The following is a 19888-nucleotide window of genomic DNA, read 5'->3' on the forward strand; positions in this document are numbered from 1 at the left end:
TAACGCGAGCCTATAGGAGGTGAAGGCCAAGTAGATGGAACTGGGTGGGTTTTCCTGTCATTAGAGAGACTAACTGCTCTGTAACTCCTCTCTGCTAATGGCTTTAATGAGCTCACTAGAGTAGCAGCTCCTTAAGGCACAGAGATACACAATGGGGCCAAATAGAGAGCAAAGACATGAAAAGACGTAGATGTAGGGATTGATTGGTGGCAAATGACTTAATAGAGGTGAAAAGAGAGGCAGGGGAGTGATAATAGAGAAAGTAGTAACTCCCACCACTTTAATCACGCAGAGTTATGTTGCACATACATGAGTGAATGCTTCACCTACAGCAGATTGCTATGCAATGCAAGCCATCGTGGTCACTGCTCCACCCCATCCCCTGCTCTAGGGAGCCCCTGGCACTACCGCGCGCTCCCTCCGTCACATGTGGTGTCATCAGCTGCACCTTTTCATGAGACATCACCAGTATCTGACCGTGAAGGTGCTAGTGAAGCCTCAACCGGCTTCTCGCAAAAAGCCACGACCTGTTTTGTGTCAGTGGAAGTCAAACCGAACTACAGCCAGTCAAACTAAAGCAGCAGCCCCCTTGTTGGCAAAGAGCTCAATAAAAGTATAACAATCTGAAAACTTTGGCCCATGGGTGTAATTTTCTATTTGCATTCTCCAGTGTTGTTTGCGTGATCGCGGCGTCTGAATGATTTGGTTCAGCATGTGTCCCACATCTGGGTAACACTGATACACTGATCGAGACAATGGCAACATAGTGTTCACTTGACCGTAATTATATTTCAGTTGGGAATTTGAATTTTTCCTATTTGTATTTTAAGTTATTTTAATTTTCTTCTTCTTTCATTTCTTCTGTCCAGTTGTGTTTTGAGGTTCCATTTCACACTTCTTCTGGCAAAGTATATTTTTTTGTTATCCTTTCAAATTTTTTACTTGATTTGGCAATGTACCTTGAAAAAACATAATGTTTTTCTTTATCATGTTGTTTCTCTTAATTGCTTAGGCATGCAAACATCTGTTTCCTATTCCAGTGAAACTCTTTGAAAATTGAATTAAACACGCACACACACACACACACACACACGGTCATTAATCTACATTATTCACCGATTTGGGAGCCAAAAGGAAGTCAACATGGCAGACACTGCTTGTTTTGTTTAGGGTTGACCCATTTTAGATAAACAAAACATCAATAATGCTTTCCTCAGCAAACACACACACACACACACACACACGCAAAAATACACGCCAGCTTGTCTCCAAACTCTGCAAGAGGAAGTAAGCAAGGGTGTTTGAAGTGCACTTGATCAAACAGACAGTATGCAGCACCACTAGTGAACGCCATAGCCTATACTCTTCAGTGCACCCGCAGACAGCAGTACATGTCTCCTGTCAGTTTTTTCCTCTCATACCCTTTATCCTCATCTCACTTTCCCGCTCTTTTACATCCTGTTTCCATCTCACCCCGCCCCCTCCTTTTTTACTAAATTTTTGGATTGGGTTTAAACATTTTTTTTTTTTTTGGCTTTAACCAATAACATGCTTCAGACACTAATCCCATTAGGATACGTGGCTGACGGCTTTTTTTTAAAACTTCATTTCATTTGGACAAATTCTTTTTCCCTTTTCATAACGCGTCCTTATCGGAACACATGAGCAAGCTCCTCTGAGCCATATTTCTTGTTAGGCAAATGCAATTCACCAGTGTGCACAAACTATAAATATATTCATTACCAGCTTTTTGCTGCCTCCTCTCCTGTTGCAGGGTTCACCTGAGACTTCATATGATTGCCTTCCACTGTGAGATGCATGTCACCGACTTGTGTCCATACATCTACAGCTGAAGTTACATTTGTTCAGAAGCTGTTTCCCCCGTCTTGTGCAACAGCTATGAAGGATGTCAACACAAAGCCCGGTGAAGAACAGAGCACTCCTGCAGCCCCCTCAGTAATCAGTGATGAGAGGAGGTGGGAGAGGAGGGAGCCAAAAGAGGGACGCTGAGAGAAGAGGAGCCCAGCAGTCGGCTCAGAACTACACAAGAGGCGAGGAAAATTTGCCAGCCTTTGATTAGGCTCTTCAAACCAGTGTAAAGATTTTTTTTTTCTTTTAACTGAAGCCAATACTGAACCACACCTAGACACCCACATGGTATGGGCGTACAAAAGCATCCATGGACATACACCCAAAATTAAAAAAAAAAAAAAAATGAAAAAAGATGAGTGGACACAAAAGAAGAAATCATTTTGTCTTTCGTGACACGACGCAGTGCTGTAGCAGAACGAGTGATTTAGAGGTGACGCCACAAAAGAACGGTGCAATCTCATCAGGCGAGAACCTAATTTTCTATTTCCATTCAGAGCTGCCAAAAAACTAATAATGCTCTCACATCTTCTTGCTCCTTTATTTTCCATGGAGAGGAAACAGAGGTGAGACAGGAAGAATCTTAATGGAGTGCCCTGATCTCCCCCCCTCCAAAATCTGTTCAATAGGAGGTGGAATTGTGTGTGTGTGTGTGTGTGTGTGGGGGGGGGGGGGGGGGGTGCTGGATCTGGATGGCCTGTCTTTGAAGGCCACCTGAAACATTTATTTTGGGAGCGTCTAACTACTGTAGGGTGGCATATTTTCCAGTGGAGAGGACATTGTAGGGAACCTAGTTGGAACACTCTAATGTGGGTGTAGAGTGCGTCACAGCATAACGTTGGGTGATGTCCTGATGGTACACACTGACCAGCGAGAGAGAGCGAGCGAGAGGGAGACAGAGAGAGAGAGAGCCCACAGAATAAATCGGCCTGTAACCACAGTATTTTGGGGATAGAAAACAAGGTTTTGAAATATGAACCATGTTTGCAACCTAGCTAACGAATATCTTTGCTTGAACCACTAAAGGCTGCCAATCACCTGACTGGCAGGTGGATGATAGAAACTGCATGTGTTGCATGTCCTTTTTTACAGGAAGAAAAAAGTGGCCGGATTCTGATCCACAAATAAGGAGGGGTTTTTTTGTTTGTGTTTTGGGGGTATATTATATTGTTGTCTAGGTTAACTGTCAGTTTACATCCACGGCTGTAGTCAGGTTAAAGTTCTAGTTCAATTAGGAAACTAGACTACTGTCCCTGGACCAGTATACATGAGCAGGGGAAGAATTGATTCACTGTCCACCTCCTGAACGGTACATGGTGGAACATCTCCTCACTGCTCGTGTCGGTCAAACCTTCTTCTGCTTCATCTTTGAGCTACATACAAACAACGTTAGCAAGCGACTTAACTATCAAAAGAAAAAAAATGGACAAAATAAAACAATTTTCTTGTCCAGAAATTTATGATAACATGACATATGATGATACCCCTGACTGTTAGCTGACTGGCCTCCTACGGAATATATTGCGAATGCCACATCAATTCGGGGCTGATTGAAGCATAAATACCAGAGTAGTTTGATTCCCAACCACATGTAGAACTGTTTACTGCTACAATTTCTTTTTTCTTTTCATTGTGAAATGAGGCGACAATTAAAAAAAAGAAAGCAGGCCAAGACAGAATAAAACAACAGGGAAAAAAACAATGATAATAATAATAATAATAATAATAATAATAATAACACATGACGTTTTGTAATACCTAATAAGTGGTAATAACGATGATAGTGGAGAAGTACAATTTCAATGAGGCCAAATTGTCTAAATGCATTATAATAACAAAAGAGAGGGTTAAAAAGGCCTTTTTTCCGTATCAACTCAGCTTTGACATCAGTGAAATCGGTGTTTCACGTGTTAGCGTCATGATGCTTTTAACGGTCACCATCATCATATTAGTGTAATCTCTACGGGATCCTTTATCGGCGAGTGTTTTACAGTAACTTTTACAGTTGTCACCTACTTTGTCAGTCTAATCTCTGTTGACGATCCCACATCGTCGTCATCGTACCAGTGTGTCGTCATGGTCGTCTGTAGCTTTAGCTTTCAGCATCACGGTGCTATCAGCTATCACCGCCATCATTATCATCATCTCCTGAACTGCGATCGCATCGATGCATCACAATTCGACTCAATATTTTCTGTTTGAAATGATGGATTATCAGTATCTGACGCCATCGGCGACATTTTTTTGGTTCTCTTCATAATGATGACCAATTTTCTAAGTTTGTATGATTTCCCCGGCTATCATCATTTACACCAGCAGCAACAGCAGCATGGTGCTCGGCATCATTATCTTCATCTCTCCATAATCAATTTCCTCTCTCCAAGCATCAGTGTCATCATCATTATAATCAACAACAAAGCGTCTGCCATCATCTTCAACTTCATCAGAAAAGTGAATCACCGTTTTATCTTTCAGAATTAGTACCGTTTTCTTGTTTATACCAATACAACCACAGAGCGCAGACGCCTAAGAGCTTCTTAGTGTCGCAACCATTTAGGACTGAATACGTCAAAATGAACAGCAAAGATCTCCAGATGGACAGACAAGATGACCAACAGTCTAGCGTGGGTCAAAAATGGCTGCATTCAGCTCCTTGTCAAGTTACTAGATAGATGGGATTTCAGTCCCCAGTTGTGACGAATGCTGCACGCTGATGTTGCAGTGGAATGATCAAGCAGCTTTCCCTTCTTTCAGATGTAACGTCTTTGCTTCTACTACCGCATTTGGATTTAATAGACTTGTTTCAAAAAGGGGCTATTATGTAAAGAAACAGCACAAAAACACAAGCGTCACAACTGACATCAATGAAATTCAGCTCTGGACATGCAGTTTTAATTAAAGAGCTTTGTGACACCTGTGTTTATTATCCCAGCTGCCTTGGGGCAGGAGGCAGGGTTCACCCTGGACATAGCGCCAGCACCATCAACATACCAGCACAAAAAAACTTTTATCTATAACTGGCACATGTTTTATTGTTATTTATACTAAATGTGACCATAAATGTGTCTGTCTGTTTGATACCTCAAATAGTAATGGATTTTGATTAAATTAATTGGAGGGGAGACAGGTAATATTTCAAGGAGCTTTTACATGTGATCTGGATCAAATCCTTCAGAACATTCCAGGCTGTAATTATTAACTGTATTTATCAGGACACGAAGTCAGAAATAATTTTCCATCAAAGTCCTTGAATAGATGCGGTTGAAGAATCTTTAAGCTCCGAGAAATCTCGATTGTACTCAGTGATCCATCTAGATCCATGATTCAGAGGACCTGCTTTTGATATTTCTGTGCTACTTTTTTTTTTAGTTTTTTTTTTAAATATTTTTTGAGCTCAGGTATTTAAGATAACGATTAATATCCTGGAGAGGGGATTGGGGATTGAACTTTTTTTTTTTTTTTTTTTTTTTTTTTTTAGGGGATTAGGAAGCAAATTTAAGAGCAAATTTTCAGGATAGCACGTTTACATTCCGCAGCCTCCGCAGTGAAGGGATGCTCTCTCCGAGTCGTCATACGTTTATTGCCCATATTCTGTTCTTTCTAAAATCAGCATGATATGAAATAATTTTGTCCCTACTGTCGGCAACCTTATTTATCAAAACTGTATTACGCTCCCGCTTTTCCTCCTCCAAATCATCTTCATAAAAAAATGACTTGCCTATCATCGATGGTCGTAAATGTTGAGTATTTTGAGCTACATCAGCACCCTGGTAGAGAGAACATGGCAGGCTTGTAACCTCTAAAAGAAGAAACTCATCAAACCAGAAATTTAATTAATCTTTAGAGCGAAATAGACAAGAGTACAATACAGTTCCTCAGGAAATAGTAGCCCCCACATGAGTTGAAGATTATCCCCCCATGATGTTTTAAATTGCACAAGGCCAAAAACAAGCTTTGTGCTGGGTCTTTTGTCCCCGCGGCTGTCAGCATCCTCCGCAACACCACAAGTACAATTACGTCTGACTTGTACTGAGTGGAGCCGTACCTGTTCTGAATCCTTAACGCTGCTTTATGGAGTGGTTTCATCTGTTTACTGTATCTGAGGCTGAGGACGCATTTCCAGCCAAGGTTGGACAGCAACAAGAGATTACACCATCATCATTAACACCGCTGCCTCCACTCATCCGTATGTTAATCATCATGATCGCCGCCATCGCCATCATCAATATCATCATCCTTTGACTAGAGGCACATCAGATTTGTGGCCAGTTCTCTAATAGAATGCCCTCTGAGTCTTGTTTAGATTAGTTTAGGATTAGACCTGAGGTGAGGATTATTCCGTAGGCCGAAGGGAAAATTGAGTTCAGACAAAAACTCAAACATTCATTGAACCAGAAGGTTGCGTACATATGGTCGCCTCTGAGAGCGGAGCTGGAATCAGAGGCCAGAGTTTGTCAGCAGCTCCTGAATCAAGCAGAATTAAACAGCGACTAAAAACCAAGAGTGCAGCAACATCTGTTGATTCTGCCTTATTACGCCCCATTAGCACAGTGTAAAATGAGGGGCTTGTTTATAGCCCCCACCTCTCTGGATCAAACCAAGGTAGCGGGGCGTCCGTAGCTGGCTTAGAATGAGACAATCTCTCCCTGCCTTGTCTGATGGATTACAATGCAAATGATTCACTCGCTCCCTCTTTTGTTTGACTCTGCGCTCCTACTGTTTTGAAAATCGACTGGGGATTTTTTTTTGGACGAGGATGAAAAACTGCTTCTCATTATTGCGCCGCTGTGGCACGCATGTGATATGTACGTTCACACATGCGTGAGCCAAGATTCTCATGATGCCTTTGTGCAGTCTGACAAGGAGTTGTTTTTCCACACACAAACATTGTTAGGATGAATTTGGTTGCCAAGTTATTGTGTTCAAAAATAAATAAAAAAAGAGAAAAAGAGCGATTATCAGCGTGAAAGTTATCGGGGTCATTGAGTGTAGTCTCACCTGCACTGATGCCAAGTGGAAAACAGGAAGGATAAGAATGCAGGAACATTCAGACTTCATCTCTCAAGTACATCTTCTCTAAATGCCATCGTTCTTATTCTGGACGCTGTGTGTGCCAGAGGGCGTCTTTACCATTGGATGATGCACCACACTAAAGGCCGTAGCATTTCCCCTGTAATACCATCTCCTCGACGTTCACCTGCTGGGGCCATCCAACCATGTGTTTCTCGCCAAGTAATCTTCCCTTCATCTCACATCCTCCATTTCCACCACTCTCCTTTTCCGCTTAATTTCGCTTTACTCTCTCCCTCTTTTTGTCTTTGCCACACTGCAAACTTCTCCTTTGTAAAGAAGAATTGAAGTGTTGTTACACACTCAACTTTTTGTCCTTCGTATTAAAGCTCTGAGTGTCCCTAATCCTTCAAGTAGAGCACTAGTTTTCTTTCGTATTGTTGTCTCCCGGGGCTAGTCCGAGACGTAGCCAGACAGTAGTGTACTATATGTGCTATTATCAGTCTCCAGCTGGACTACATGAAAACTGAGAAGCTCAGGTCCCATCAGAGTATCAGACAGACAGAACTGAATATTCTTTCACTCTGCAAAAAGCACAAGCAGCCAGGACCCGAGGAAAACTATTAGAAAGGAGTAGAAATGAGGATGGAGCAGGAATGACAATGCCCATTGTTTGCAATGTAGTCAAGCATCTTTCATATTCTGAGCTAGTATCTCCCTATTTTGTCCTCTCTTATTCATGCTTTCATCCTGTCTATTGGCCTCTGTTTCTTCTTAACACCTCCAGCTGATTGACTTTATCTCCTGGCGCCAACCGTTTCTCGCTCTCTCTCTCTCATTCTCTCTTCATTAAAACAACAACTCTTGGGATGTCCCCAGGTTGTTTCAGAGTGCTTACATCATCATCACCATCACTGCCATAGTCATTATCATCAACAAACCTCATTAACGGAAGGTAGCAACAGAAGCAGCAGCAGCACTGCAGTGTAATATCATTACGCATTCTTTCAACCTGCTCCCCTGCATGAACAATCAAACGTGGGGGAAGTTAAATAAACATTTCATATCGCATCATAGATACAGTGCCTTGCTGCTGACATACTAAACAGATCCTCCTGTGGGCAGATCCATCAATGATATTTTGCAGCATGCACAGACTCTCTAGGGCACAATTGAAAATCAGAAGAGGGCACCTCTCTGCAATTTATGGGAGTGGTCTAGTTTCATGTGCTCTGGGGAGGGAATTTTTTTTTGGAGGGGGGGGGGGCATACTTTGAAAAAGAAATCATTTCTGAGACAAGGATTATGATGCTAAGGCACAAGCTTAATATCAGAAGGATAAAAAAAAGTCTTAATCTTTAAGTTAAAGGGAGATATTGCTACAGAGGTGTCACATCATGCGGTTGGAGATAATTCTTAGCCTCTGTGATAATTGTGATATTTACTGACATGAGTAGCCATGCACATTAGTACACGTGAATAGTTTTACTCCTAGACATTTCATATGCAGTCGGCCTTTTCTAATCTTTTTAAATAAATCCCATGAAATGAAAAATACAATTTCTAATTTTTAATCCTGTGTCAAAGCTACCCCCTAAAATGTGTATTTTGCCTCAAGTACTCAAATATTTACGGCAGCTTCACTTCTTTGTGGCTCCAGGACGCAGAAAGAGGCAGCCACATGCAGTATATTGAGCTTAAAGCTTACGGCTACTTTTGGCTAACATAAGCAAAAACATCCATAAAATAACTTTCAAGTCAAGCTCAAACTAAAGCGTTTATTACTGGGAATACGGATGGATGAAGAAGATGGGGATCTACAGGACAATGTGCTGTTAAACAGACAGTTTTGCTGTCATATGTCGGTGGCAATGAGGCTCCATTAACTTTAAGCCACAAATACAAGAAGTGACACAGTGGCGTCACGCTTCTTGAGTTCAGGGCTTATATTTGTGAATTCTTGGAAGTCAATATACACTTTTAGGTGGTGTATTGCTACAACTGCTCATTTATCTCTTGATACATGAAAAAAAAGAAAAGAAATCTGTATCACTAAAATTTCATACACCAAAAATCCACCAGTAAAAACATTTCAAACGTTTGATGACTCCTTCCATTTACTAATTTTGTGTCAAACGAAAATACCTTTAGATTTTTATGCCCCTCCCTCATATGTCATGTGACACACTGTGGCCCCAAAATGCTTTTCTCACGTACATTTACATGATGAAAGAAGCAGCAGTAAAATAGGGTGTCATTTGACTTGAATGCCACGCAACCACAGAAAAATGACTTGGTCTACAGTCAGAGTTTGATCCATTTCGTCTGATAACATTTGGAAGCCTGAGGGGACACGACTTAATTATTTATCCACATTTGTTAACAGATGGCTAAACAAGTAGCCAGTTTGGCCAGCGTTAATGCACATGATCCATCATGCAGGGCATTATGCACATTTTATTTTTTTTCTATGCATGCGTACGTGCGTGTGTGTGTGTGTGTGTGTGGCTCTCTACGATCTGCTTTTGTCACAGGTCTGCACAACATATCAGCGCTTACCCCATTTAATCTGTTGCTTAGTAGCTAATTTTATTTTCACAGCAAACGTTAACACAGATTAATACTCATGTGAAGTCCCTCCCTTGCTTCATGATTCACTAACACATAAATACACCGAACGGAGCAAAATACATTTGAAATTTTCGGAACGTATATATTTATCATGTGAATGTATAAACTGACAGAAAAGTGTCAAAATTCAGATCGTTCTTACGTAGGTAAAGGGCCTCAAGTAGGTCTGTTCACAGCAATCACTGTGGGTCAGCGCAGCAGGAGCAGCTCAGGTGCAGTTAATCACATTAATGAGCCAGCACACGCAGCTTTCATAAATGGGATTCGGCCCTCGTTAATATTGCTAGTACACCTGTGTTTGACATGTCCAAGATGGCTGCTGCAAAACTGGTCGAAAATAGGAAAGACAAGTGAAATCCCCACGTTTGAAAAGATGACATGGATGAATATACGGCATTTTTTTTGCCCGATATATGAAGTGAAGATGATGTGGAATGTATTTGAAATTAAATAATATTCCACCGTGGTGAGACTCAATCTTGTCAATGTGGTTTCAATATTAACAGCCAGTAAGGATTTCATCACATAACCTAAATACATAGCGACTTTTCCTCCATTCCACCGTTCGCTTATGCTGTGCTCTCATCTTTATGCCACAGACAAAATAATACCCAGGAGGCCAGAAAAAATCACAGATATCCTTTGTCAAACACCAAATCTGACTGAAATTCTCATTATTTTACATCAAAACTCTTTCCCTCGACTAACCCTGAATATTTAGATAACCTCCTCCTGCCAGTCATTGTATTAACGTACTGATGACTAAGACCAGCTGCATGAGATCTTGTTATGTAACTCTGTATCCTGCTGACAAGGGAGAAATAATTTGCTAGGTAGGAGCACTGACTGTAATTACCCTAAGTATCATTTTTAGCTTAACATGAGCAGTCGTCTGAAGATGCTTTGACACGTGACGCAAACATATGGTTCCGTCATGTAAGGAGGAACCTGCATGTTTTAAGTCTACGTACAGACAGAAATGTTGCCTGAGGCAGTGTGGACAGTACCGGACGCAAAAAACATGCTAACTACATCCCAACAGGACACGAAAGGGAGGGTGGTGGTGGAGGTGGTGGTGGGGGGGTTGGAGTAGTGATAGAAGAGAGATGAAAGCTTTATGAGGAGACAGAAAGAGAGAGGGAAGAAAGATGGATAGAAAGAGAGGAGGAGTGGGCGGTGTTAGCAGCAGGGGAGGATGGAGGAGTTAACCCAGGGGCAGGTTTGAGTCCGACAAACTGTCAGTAACAGAGCGGCCCGACTGCAAGACTACATGTAAATTAGATGCAAAAACTGTGTGTGGTAGCAATATTGCAAGTGACTACACATATCTCTGGGCACCACATGGGGAAAGTGTGTGTTTATGTTCCAGTGGTGTGATTGCATGTATGTATGGATGTGAGAAACTTTCTGTGTGTGTGTGTGTGTGTGTGTGTGTGTGTGTGTGTGTGTGTGTGTGTGGGTTTTCCCTATGTATAACACCCGCCTTCCTCAAAGGCTGTACGGGTGCATCTGTTTGCGTGTGTGTGTCTCCAAGGAGACCGATTCTGTCCCAGAGAATGAGAGCATCGTCAACCATCACTGACACGGAGTTCCTCAAAGACACAGAGATGAAGCAAGAGGAGAGACGAGGAACAAAGAGGAAAAGGAAAAGAAAGTCTTTTGAAGGATAAAACCATGGGATTAGATAAGGTGCTCCTTCTGGACCATTGAGCCAGTGTGTGTGTGTGCGTGTATGTGTGTATGTATGTGTGTGTGCGTGTCTGTGCGTGCGTGTGAAAAAGCGTCCACTGCTCTGAGCACATTAGCTGCACGGGGTGAACAAAGCCCCTAACCTGCAAGCTTTATTATATGGTCCTGAAAGCTGGAGGGGGCTCAGCGTGTGTGTGTGTGTGTGCGTGTGTGTGTGTGTGGGGGGGGGGGGGGTTGAGAGTGTGTATGTGTGTGCACGTGCCAGGCAGCAACAGGAAGACAGGCTGTTTTTTCTATTTTACAGTCTGTTTATGTTTGCATATGTGTGGTGTCCCATATCGAGCTGTCAGTCATTCCACTTTGTGCTGCACAACAAGCAAGAAAATAGAAAATGGAGGCTGCCCAACCTTGTACTGAATGGACAGCAGCACTCTCATGTGTGAGTTTGTGACCTACATCTTGTGCCACTGGTGTGTACGTGCACACATGTTTGATCCTTCCTTCCTGCATGTGGCGTAAATCCCTTTATGTGAATCTGGGAGATTTCGTGATCCTGTTCTTGTGTTGCCGTATTGTTGTGATAATGTGTCTTATGGCATTTTATTACTGTGCAGCAGCGTACGTCTCATCCCAACAGGAGAATGGACAAGACTCTAAGAGTGTGTGAATATTGCTCCCTGCCGTGACCAAAAGTGGCCAGAGCTGTTTGAATTGGATTATCTCATACATTTTCTATTATCCTGCAAGACCTTGAAAGAGAGAAGCCTGCTGAGAGCCAGAGCCCTTCATATATAGGCTTGGACCAATTTATAGTATTGCTCCTCTCTCAAGTAGGAACATTTGGTTAACTCATTTAATGTATCTCCACTTATCCGTGTTTTTAAAATCCTATTGGAAATACAGTTAATTATAAATAAGAATGCGACTGACGTACGCTGGTGTGGAGAAAGGTTGAGCAAACCACAGGTGTTCTGAAATATTAGTGCTCTGGATTTATGTTATAATAATATTATACCCATGTTTTATTCATGTATAAGAAGACTAATCCTCTATATGTTACATATGACTGATCCACACAAGGCTATCAAGAGTTCCAAAGTCACTTCTGGGGTATTTACACAGACTTACATCTATCTAATGGAGAGTTAAGCCTGATTTATACTCGTTACTGGAAGTAGCACAATAGGAGCTTAATTTAATGTAACTATTATTCAGCATATATTAGTTCCAACACCAAAATAATAGCCACAGTTTCAACTGTCACTGTCGAAGTACACAGTGGTACAGAGTCTCCACCACCAACTAGTGCTTCCGCCGAATACCTGCAAGACAACAATACAAAAGTGTAAAGTCTCCCAGCGGCGTGCCCGATGAGAGGACACAGTTTCTGTCCCCGTATCGCACGTCTCATCCCCAGTGACGCAGTCTTGATTCAGGGTCCCCAAAAGTGGCTTAACTCATAATTAATCAAACACAAATTTTTCCGACTAATACCAGCCGGTACCAGATTTCATATTCACATCAGAATACGTTGGAGTTGATATCCAACAGACGTTAAATCTTTAATGATGCTTACATGTTATACAATTAATTTTTTTTTTAAAGTCACATGTTCACTCTGTTAGGACCACATCAATGTGACGTCATGACTTGAGAACAACAAAATATAAATGCCAGCAATAATCAGTTGTCGACATCAAATTCAATTGATTGAGTTTTAGTCACCTGACATCACAACGTCCAGTCAACCAAATTTCAATGCTGATGATGTTGCTGACAGTGTTGGGCACGTACTTTGAAAAAGTAATTAGTTATAGTTACTTCTCCCAAAAAGTAACTGAGTTCCTCCACTATGATAGTAACTACAGGGAAAGTAACTATTGCGTTACTCTTTTTTTCTTTCAAGTTAAAGAATTTGGATTTTTGTTTTTAAAAAAATAAACGCCGTTTGTAACGCCGTAACTCCCATCACTGGTTGTTGTTATTGTGAAGTAAACTAATAAAGGCTGCACCCTACATTTTGGCGCTGAGCGTACAATAGATTTAGTAGCAGCACCAATAAATGTACTATAACCCTTCGAATCGATTTACCAAACCTGTTTTTTTTTTCGATATAAACCTGCAGCATATTTGAAGTTACATTAACCGTGTTACTCCTGAGGGAAACCTCTGGTTCTGTAGCTGCTAACACAGTCGTTTAATAGCTTGTTTAAAGGTTACGAAAGTTGGGGTGAGTATTTGAGATGAGTTTGATTTATAAAAGGAAAAAAAAAAAACCATAAAGTTCATCAAGAAATTCGTTTGAGATGACCTAAGTCATCTTTGTTGATAATCAATAGAAAAGACTGTAACTACAACATTTAGTCAACGCAGCCAACACTTTTTTTTTTTTATTTCAAAAAAGTTTGAACATATTTCTCTCCTGTGACTCATCACTTAACGCAGATTTCTCTCATTTGGAAACAGAAAATATATGCTGCTACTACAAACCGCCAGTGATCATCAGTTCCACAAATTCCCAGTCAGAGCGCGTGACCTTGTGCAGATTGTCTTTCTCAAGCTGTTTTCGTGGAAGTAAACTTTTGATGAACACAAGAAGAGACAACACATCCTGATAGCTCAATGTGAGCTGTGTGCTTGATGTTGTGTGATCAATTAAGACGCGCAGATGCTTATTTCTCCAGCTGTTTATGTCCCTTTGCTGCTGCTGCTGCTGCCGCCGCTGCCGCAGCAGACAATAGCTGCTGTTCCCGCTTGTGTTTGGTCTCCGAGCTTCTCGACGGTTCTTCGTGACTCAGTTCTGACCCGTTAATCAACATCTGTCCTTGTTGATCTAATCTAGACAAGTGCATCAGTTCACACCTGGAATTAGAACGTGTCTCCCCATGGTTCCTGAGTGTCTAGCATTCGTCCTTCTTCTTATGTCAAACAGCCTGGATATGAGAGGAGTTGTGTAGTTTGATGCTGACTGAATCAACTGCCTAAAAGAAGATGAACTGTTTTCACTCTCATCAATGTTCCTCTCCACTGTTTGAACACCTGTCACCGTTACATCCGCCACATCCTGCATTGATAATGTATTTCTTGTAACGTCCTTGTTCCGAGAGGAATCCGTGGGTTTCATTTTGTTCCTTGTGAAACCAAAACGCAAAGGAGCGTGGGACTTAAAAATCAACGGGACATAACCATTATCAAGTTGCGACGGCTTCCCGACTTGATCACCGTATTGTCCTTGCAAATGTGAAGAAAATAAAATAGGTTTGTAATCAAAATTTTGATGTGTGATTGAAATCACCAAAACTGCAATCCAAAAGATGATTTGTTCCAAGTTGAATTAATTTTCTATGAAATATTTTTGTTGTTTGTGAAGGCGGGATACATATTGTCTGCAAGGCTACACCCGGCAACAAAGGACAGTAAAGGAACGGTCCTGCGCCACTTCCGCTAGTATTAAGCCCTGCTAATGATCCGATCGCTCAGGAGGATGTTGGTGTGTCATCAAGATCTTTTAGGAAGATTTGTAATAGATTTGTACTTCATCTGCAAACTATTAGCCAACATTAAAAGCGTTGTCATAGAGGACAGGAAACTGTGCAAGTTAATGTTGCATTCTGGTTTTTAACGAACCTGCCCTGCAAATAGTAGCCAGCTGAAAACACTCATAATTCAACGTCAGCGGAAATCTTCCTCCGTTCATTATTATGAACATTTTTATGAGTTATATTCGATAAAAGGAGATCCGTTGTTAGCCAAACTCCTTGTCAGAGGGGACAGTTCAGCCAAGCAGGTATAAATATAACAGGCCTCCTGCAGGTTTCTACAGGCTACATATAAGTATTGTTAAAACCTGATTAAGACCTTCAGATCTGTTACACAGTCGTAACAGTTAAAAGGTTTGTCGAGTTTAAATTGCAGGCTGGGTGTTCTCTGATAAGTTAGTGACTATTGGTTACATGTTGAAGTGAACTGTTGGAGGAACTGAGTTCGGTAGTTTTAGCTACATTTCCCTCAAACACACATCTTACAAAGATGTCACATAGGAGATCCTAAACCTTTTAACACCGATTAAAATCAAATTTACAAGATGAATATTTGAGACTTCTAAAGATTTCTGTGATCAAATTGAAGACTTTTTAAGACCCTGCAGGAACCCTGGTACAATGACAGGGATGATATGTTGTTCTTAAGAGGAAGAAAAAAACTGTGCACAAGTAGAGTTAGATTGATCAGTGTTTAAAGTGTGATGGCTGCCACAGTGATGGTTGTTTGGGAAAGAATGTCACTTTTTGTGCCCTTCTTGGCCTCTGGGTTTATTTAAAACATCTAACTGCCTGTATTCTCCGTCCTGTTGGACTTTAGGTGCATGCTTACATCTATAATTAGATTGTTTTTTTTGGCCTCTTGTCTCACAAAGTTGTGATTTTGGAAGTTTATGTATGAATGAATGAACGCGGTCTTCACCAGTATGGACTCGAGTATCCGTGTGTGCGTGTGCTTGCGTGTGTGTGTGTGTGTGTGTGTGTGCGGGTGCAGGAAAAAGGCACAGCATGAGCCAAGACAGTGCCAGGGTCTAACAGGGGGGACAAACCTTGCCAGGGCTCTAGAGCCTAGATTCATTGCTTTAGTAGCAATGCATTTTTGATGTGCCCCCTTTCTGCTTCAACTTCTCTGTACGACCCTGACAGACTCACATACCCCCCCCCCCACCCCCCAGAAACCATATAGCATAAATATACCCTGTGACGTTTGCATTGCGTATATGTATGTGAGAGAGAAAGAACGAGCCCAGAGACAAAAAAGAAAGACAGAAAAAGAGACAGAAAGTGAGAAAGGGAGAAAATGTTCCCCCTTGCCTGTTAAATATTTGAGAAGCCTTCTGTGGAAAAGTGATGCAGTCAGGCCTGTTAGTACAGTGTGTGTGTGTGTGTGTGTGTGTGTGTGTGTGTGTGTGTGGTTGATGCAGAAAGAGAGAGAAAGAGAGGGAGAAAGAGGGAAAGTGCTGTTAGTTTGGACTAATTCAGCTGTGAGAGTGAGAGGGAGCACTTTCACTGTTTATTTATCTACCTGGGAGAGAGAGAAGGAGGGGAGGAAGAGGGTGAGGGGGGAGAGGAAGGAGGGAGAACGAGCAAGAGAAAGAGAAAGGGAGAGAGAAGAGAGGCCGGCCAGGTTGTCACAAACCATTAGACAGACGGACCCAGTGCGCTTTACCCCATGTCAATGAGAGAGAGGCCCAGCTAAAGACAAACGTGTGTGTGCGAGTGTGTGTGTGTGTGTGTGTGTGTGTGTGTTTGCGCGCAGTTCTGTGTGCATGTGTGTTTGTTTATTTATGGATGTGGTTTTTGCACAAGTGCTTGAAATTGACAGAGAAATAATGAGTGCTTGTGTTGTTTACTGGCACAAGTTACTTAAAGTGGGGAAAGAAAAGTGTAAGTGTGTGTGTGTGTGTGTGTGTGTGGGTGTGTGTGTGTGTGTGTGTGGGTGAGAAAAAGAGATAGAGAGAGAGAGAGAAGAAAATCTGTAGACATTGATGAGGAGAGGAGGCAGGATACCCTATTGTCTCAGATAAAAACAGCTCCACATACAACACACACTTTCACTTGTGTCTCCCTGGCTTTCTCCTTGTTTGTGTGTGAGAGTGTGTGTGTGCACACGGGCACGTGTGTTTGTTTGCTCATTATAAAAATCCATGACATCATCAATAGTCATTCAAACCCATAATATGAAACAGGAAGGAGTAGGATAGATCAGGCATGGGTCAAAAAAGTACACGTACACACACACACACACACACACACACACACACACACACACACACCTTCTGGCCTAACTCCTATTAAAACTCACTTGGGGTTGGAGCTGTTCCAGTAGACCGCGTGTCTGTCAAAGATGATCTTCTCCTCCGCCCACACGGACACCCAGGACAGGATGGTCAGCACCACCACCTCCATCACACACTTGTGCCCGAGCTGGTACAACATCATAGACATCCAGGGGTGGTGGTGGTAGTGGGGGGGAGGGGGGGGGTTCTCAATCCCTCTCTCACTCTTTCGCTCTCGCTCTCTAGGTGGATTCGGGCTCTCACTGCGCTGCTGCAGCTGGAGAATTCCTCTCTAGATCATTAATGTCCGTCTTCGATTCTTTGGACAAATGGATGGTTTATGGGTCGTTATCTGGCTTGATGAGAGTTCCAAACTCACAAGGTTGAATCAAGTCATGCTGAATGGCTGCACTCTTATCTGCGTGTTATTTATAAGTGCGTCTTGAGTGGGATTCTACGAGTGCGTCTCCTCTGAAAGGTCCGAAACTTTTCTCCCATTACGCACAGCCGGGGAGTAGATCGATGCTTTCTTTCCCCATTTATTTAATTGTTTGAACTCCACAATTCATCCGAGGTTTACATTGGAGAGGATATCGATGTGATCAGACATAAAAAATCGGCGGTCATAATTGTTTACCCAGATCGGATGTTTATCCCATGCTTTGTTCCGCTCCTGTCGCGGCGCAAAATCTCTTCACAGATTAACCAAAAAACAACAACAAAAACCTTGAAAAAAAGCGTGTACTTGACCTAATCTTTCAAGTAAATACAATCCGCTCCCTCTCTGTCCAAACTTCTCACACCGCAAATACTGCGAGGAAAGAGCATCATCATCATCATCATCCTCCTACTCCTCCTCCTCTTCCTCCTCACACCGCCGCGGTCTCTCACAGCATCTCAACTTCCCTCCGCCGCCTTCTGCGTTAATCCACCGTCGCTTGTGCGCGTCACCAGAACTGATCACACAGCTTTAATCCCACCGAACATGCTCCGATGCAACCCGGCGCCCTTCACCAGCACCCTGATTTGATGTAAGAAAAGAAACCTCCACCTTCCCTCTCTCCATCTCGCTCTCCTCCTTTCTGCGCGGGCGGGGTCTGGAGCAGCCGCGCAGTGACGGACGGGCGGGCGGGTGCGCTCTCCCTCCGTGGGGATTTGCACCCTGGCTGCATCCCGGGATGTAAACTATAGTGCAAACACTTGTATTTATGATCTTTATTTAACTGTCCCTTTTCATACATCATCAGGAATGTAAACAGATGGGATTAAGAGTGAAATGCACTTCATTAGAGATGTGGGACTCAAGTTGAATTACTTTTTGATATTGTTTATTAACCACCTCAGTCAGCCATCTGCTTGCGTTTTATTCTCATCGCAGCTGGTAAAGAGCCCATAAAGTTCAGTCTGTTTGACAGCTGGGGCCTGGTGGATAAGGAGAGAGAGAGAGAGAGAGAGAGAGAGAGAGAGAGAGAGAGAGACAGAGAGAGAGAGAGAGAGAGAGAGAGAGAGAATTTGATGGATCTTTGGAACAGTTGAGTCATTTTCCATCAGTGTCCATTAGGCCCAAAGGGCAAGCAGAGGCAGCACCGAGTCTAAAACCTGTGAGCCATAAAGCTCCAGATAGCTGTCTGACAGAGCTGTGACACCTCTCTGGAAGTGCAAGTGTGTGTGCAGTAGACTTCAGTGCAAAAAAAGAAGAAAAAAAAACCCACCACATCCATCTTTGGCATTTAGGCATTTTGCCAAAGGGGGTTGAGAGCCACCAAAATCAGTCAAGAAAGTTGCGGGTGACTCTGGAGGGAATGATATTAAACCAAAGTGACTCGTGCCACAACCCTAATAAGGTGATATAATTTGAAACCTAACCTGCATTCTGCTGCATCTTCCACATTATTATTACTGCATGTCTCCTCTATGCCCTAGTTTTGCTTTTTTGCTCTGCCTCCTGCAAAGTAATGCCTATATCATTTGGGCCGCGCAAATTCAGGCAGAGAAGAGAACCCATACACCCCCGTAACCCAAATTCAGGCAGCATGTTGTCCTCCTCTGTGGATGAATTATTCAACATCTGTCTGAGGCCTGCATATGTAAACAGGTGGAGAGAGTCTCCTGTTGGCTTTTAAGGGCTACCAGCAGTACACTTTAAAGCAAAAGACATCCTTCACCTCAGCTTCAGGCTTTCTCCTCCTCATTGCTTTGAAATCGAATCTAAATCACACTGAAGCGGTGCAGTCTAAACAGGATTTGGGTGGGTTCAGATACAAAGGAGGTTCTCGCCTTTTTAAAATCCTAGAATACGGCTGTTTACATTGAGAGAGACACTCACAGTAGATGATATTTAAAGCTACTTAAGTGAGGTAACTTTCAAGCTTTTTACTAACAAAACACGCCAGACATCAGCCAGCCTTATCAAAGACAAACTGGCTGCTTCCACCATTAGACATTTGCATCACTTGGCCATCCGGGTCCATTTACTCACTCCCAGACCAGTGTGTGTGTGTGTGTGTGTGTGGCCTTAGCATTTTTGCTTGATTAGAGACCATGATGTAAATAAATGTTTCCAGATGTGGCGGGATCACTACCACACATGCTTTCATTTAAGTTCATGCAGGATAAAACCAGGAAAATCCCCAAGGGTCCGAATTCAGCAAACAAAGTGAGACGTGGAGGAGTACTGTTACACACATTACACACGGAAGTAGTTAAAAGTACAAGCGCAGTGAACTTTTCGGTGTAACAGATCTCAAAGTGTGGCTTCTTGAATGAAATAATTTTATTTTAGAAAAATGTCTGAGAAAGTTATACTTGCCAGATTCAGTTTTTACAAACTTGTCTTGATGGATTAAAATTACATTAAGTACCATATTTTGT

At 42.3% G+C, this 19888-nt stretch overlaps 1 protein-coding gene across 2 annotated transcripts in view; it reads right to left on the reverse strand.

Moving 5' to 3' along the window:
* The window catches only part of efna2a (ephrin-A2a), an 83905-nt gene extending 65797 nt beyond the window's left edge, over positions 1 to 18108 (reverse strand). For both annotated transcript variants that reach the window (XM_086183113.1, XM_086183114.1), the window contains exon 1: positions 17044 to 18108. In XM_086183113.1, coding sequence (XP_086039239.1) covers positions 17044 to 17186 — 143 coding nt within the window. In that variant the 5' untranslated portion in view covers positions 17187 to 18108. The remainder of the gene's footprint in view (positions 1 to 17043) is intronic.
* Positions 18109 to 19888: the final 1780 nt, after the last annotated feature.

This window comes from Aulostomus chinensis, chromosome 17 (genome assembly GCF_037954235.1).
Source record: "Aulostomus chinensis isolate RoL2024-O1b breed Wild chromosome 17, RoL_Achi_v1.0, whole genome shotgun sequence".
In the NCBI taxonomy this organism is placed as follows: Eukaryota; Metazoa; Chordata; class Actinopteri; order Syngnathiformes; family Aulostomidae; genus Aulostomus; species Aulostomus chinensis.